The sequence below is a fragment of the Calidris pugnax genome, unplaced genomic scaffold (assembly GCF_001431845.1).
Source record: "Calidris pugnax isolate Ruff unplaced genomic scaffold, ASM143184v1 scaffold94, whole genome shotgun sequence".
NCBI classification, from domain to species: Eukaryota; Metazoa; Chordata; class Aves; order Charadriiformes; family Scolopacidae; genus Calidris; species Calidris pugnax.
Window position 1 is genome coordinate 1,891,816 of NW_015090822.1, and position 2,245 is coordinate 1,894,060.

The following is a 2,245-nucleotide window of genomic DNA, read 5'->3' on the forward strand; positions in this document are numbered from 1 at the left end:
TGGTACATGATTACAAATTACCATTTTTTCCCTGGATGCCTGTCCTGCTTAGTGACTGGGACTGACTGTTCACCTAATAACAAACAACTACCCAATAATTTGCTAGTTATCCTGCACTATGTGGTCTCCTGTGTTATTGAACTCACAAGCTCTGTTTGGAAAACACTATTGCCAGGTGCTCGGCACTGCAATGCCACAGATGTTAATTTCAAATCTGTGTTAACACAGATGTTAATTTCAAACCCCTGCAAGGCAGGTATTTCTTCCTCACCTCCTCCCTTCTCCTTTGTCACAGTAGGCTTTGTGCTGGTGCAGAAACTTCACTGCTCAGATATTTCAGCCAAACAGTCACACCAAAAGGTTTCTGCAGCAAGACTATGCTTCCTGCCAAGATAGAATCACAGAATTTTCATGGTTGGAAGGGACCTTTGAGATCATCGAGTCCAACCACAAAAAAACCCAACCAAACAAAAACAACCAACCAAAAAAACCCCACCACAAACCCACAAACAGACACAACCCAACAATCTCAGGCACTAGAGCATGCCCTGCAGTGCCATGTCTACACGTTTCTTAAATACCTCCAGGGATGGTGACTCCACCGCCTCCCTGGGCAGGCTGTTCCAGTGCCTGACCACCCCCTCAGTAAAGTAATTCTTCCCAATATCTAATCTAAACCTCCCCTGCCCCAACTTCAGACCATTTCCTCTGGTCCTGTCATCATTCCTTTGGGAGAAGAGGCCAATCCCCACCTCTCTACAACCTGTTTTCAGGGAGTTGCAGAGGGCAATGGGACCAGCGGGCCTTTCTCCACCTACGAACGATGGAACTCAATGGCACAGGGTGGTTTGCACCCCAAAGAAGCACAGAGGGGCTCAAACACAACAGCTGTGTTTATAAAGGAAACGGCATCAGTGTTTGTGGCCGCTTGAAGGCAATCTCTGGGCTGGAAAACCCACCTGTATGTCGCTGGGGGATAACCCCGAGGCCTGTTCAGAAACAGACACCCTGCACCCTCAGAGCGAGCTGCCCTCAGGTGTCACCGGCACCAAGCTGGGGAGGGGTCTGGAGAACAAGTCCTATGAGGAGAGGCTGAAGGAACTGGGCATGTTTAGCTTGGAGAAGAGGAGGCTGAGGGGAGACCTCATTGCCCTCTACAACTACCTGAAAGGAGAATGTAGAGAGGCGGGGGTTGGCCTCTTCTCCCAAGGGAATGATGACAGGACCAGAGGTAATGGTATGAAGATGCAACAGGGGAGATTCAGATTAGATATTAGGAAGAATTACTCTACTGAAAGGGTGGTCAGGCACTGGAACAGCCTGCCCAGGGAGATGGTGGAGTCACCATCCCTGGAGGGATTTAAGAAACGTGTAGACGTGGCTCTTCAGGGCATGCCCTAGTACCCAAGATTATAGGTTTGTGGTGGGGTGTACTATGTGGGGTTGTGGGTGTGGGGTTTAGTTGGTGGGTGGTGGTTTTGGGTTTGTTGTTTTTGTGGTGGTTGGTTGTTTTGTTTTGTTTTGTTTTTTGTGGTTGGACTCGATGATCTCGGAGGTCCCTTCCAACCACTAAGATTCTGTGATTCCTCTGAGTATCCCCGCCAACAGCAGCCCTGCTAACCGCCTGAGGGGACGGCTTCCACCACAGCGCCCCGCACCCGGCGCGCCCCCCCCTCACACCCAACGGCCGGGGCGGGCCGAGCGGGGCGGGCCGAGCAGGGCGGGCCCGGGGCGGGCGGGAGGCGGCTGCCGCCTCAGCGGTTTCCCGTTCGCTCGGTGGCCGCCGGGCAACGCCGTTGCTAAGAGACCCGGCGACGCCAGGCCCGGCCCGCCCCGGCCCGGCCGCCCTTCCCCTTCGCCATGGACAGCCGCTCCGCCGCCTCCGTGCTGGCCGAGCTCCGCTGGGACGATGGCTACGCCGTCCCCGTGGCTAACGCGGAGAACAAGGCGCTGGAGGATGAAGTGAGCGCGGGGGAGGGAAGAGATCATCGGCCCCCGAGGGGTCCCCCACAGAGCAGCCCCCCGCCGGCCCGGCCCTCAGGGGCCATGTCCCTCCCCGCCGCCTCAGGGCGCCGGGCGGCGCGGAGCCCTCCCCGCCGGGCCCGGGCAGCGAGGGAGAGAGGGAGGGAGGGAAAGAGGGAAGGGGAACCCACCGGAGCTGCGGAGGGAAACGGGGAGCGAGGCCCCCGCCTTATCGCCAGGGGACGGCGGGGCTCCCCGGCCCCTCAGCGGCGGGGGGGGCGGG

General features: G+C 57.3%; 1 protein-coding gene across 1 annotated transcript in view; it reads left to right on the top strand.

Annotated features, from left to right (window-relative positions):
- The first annotated feature begins 1,824 nt into the window (after positions 1–1,824).
- CCDC39 (coiled-coil domain containing 39) overlaps positions 1,825–2,245 on the top strand; it is a 16,728-nt gene continuing 16,307 nt past the window's right edge. The window contains exon 1 of the mRNA XM_014939851.1: positions 1,825–1,962. Coding sequence (XP_014795337.1) covers positions 1,861–1,962 — 102 coding nt within the window. The 5' untranslated portion in view covers positions 1,825–1,860. The remainder of the gene's footprint in view (positions 1,963–2,245) is intronic.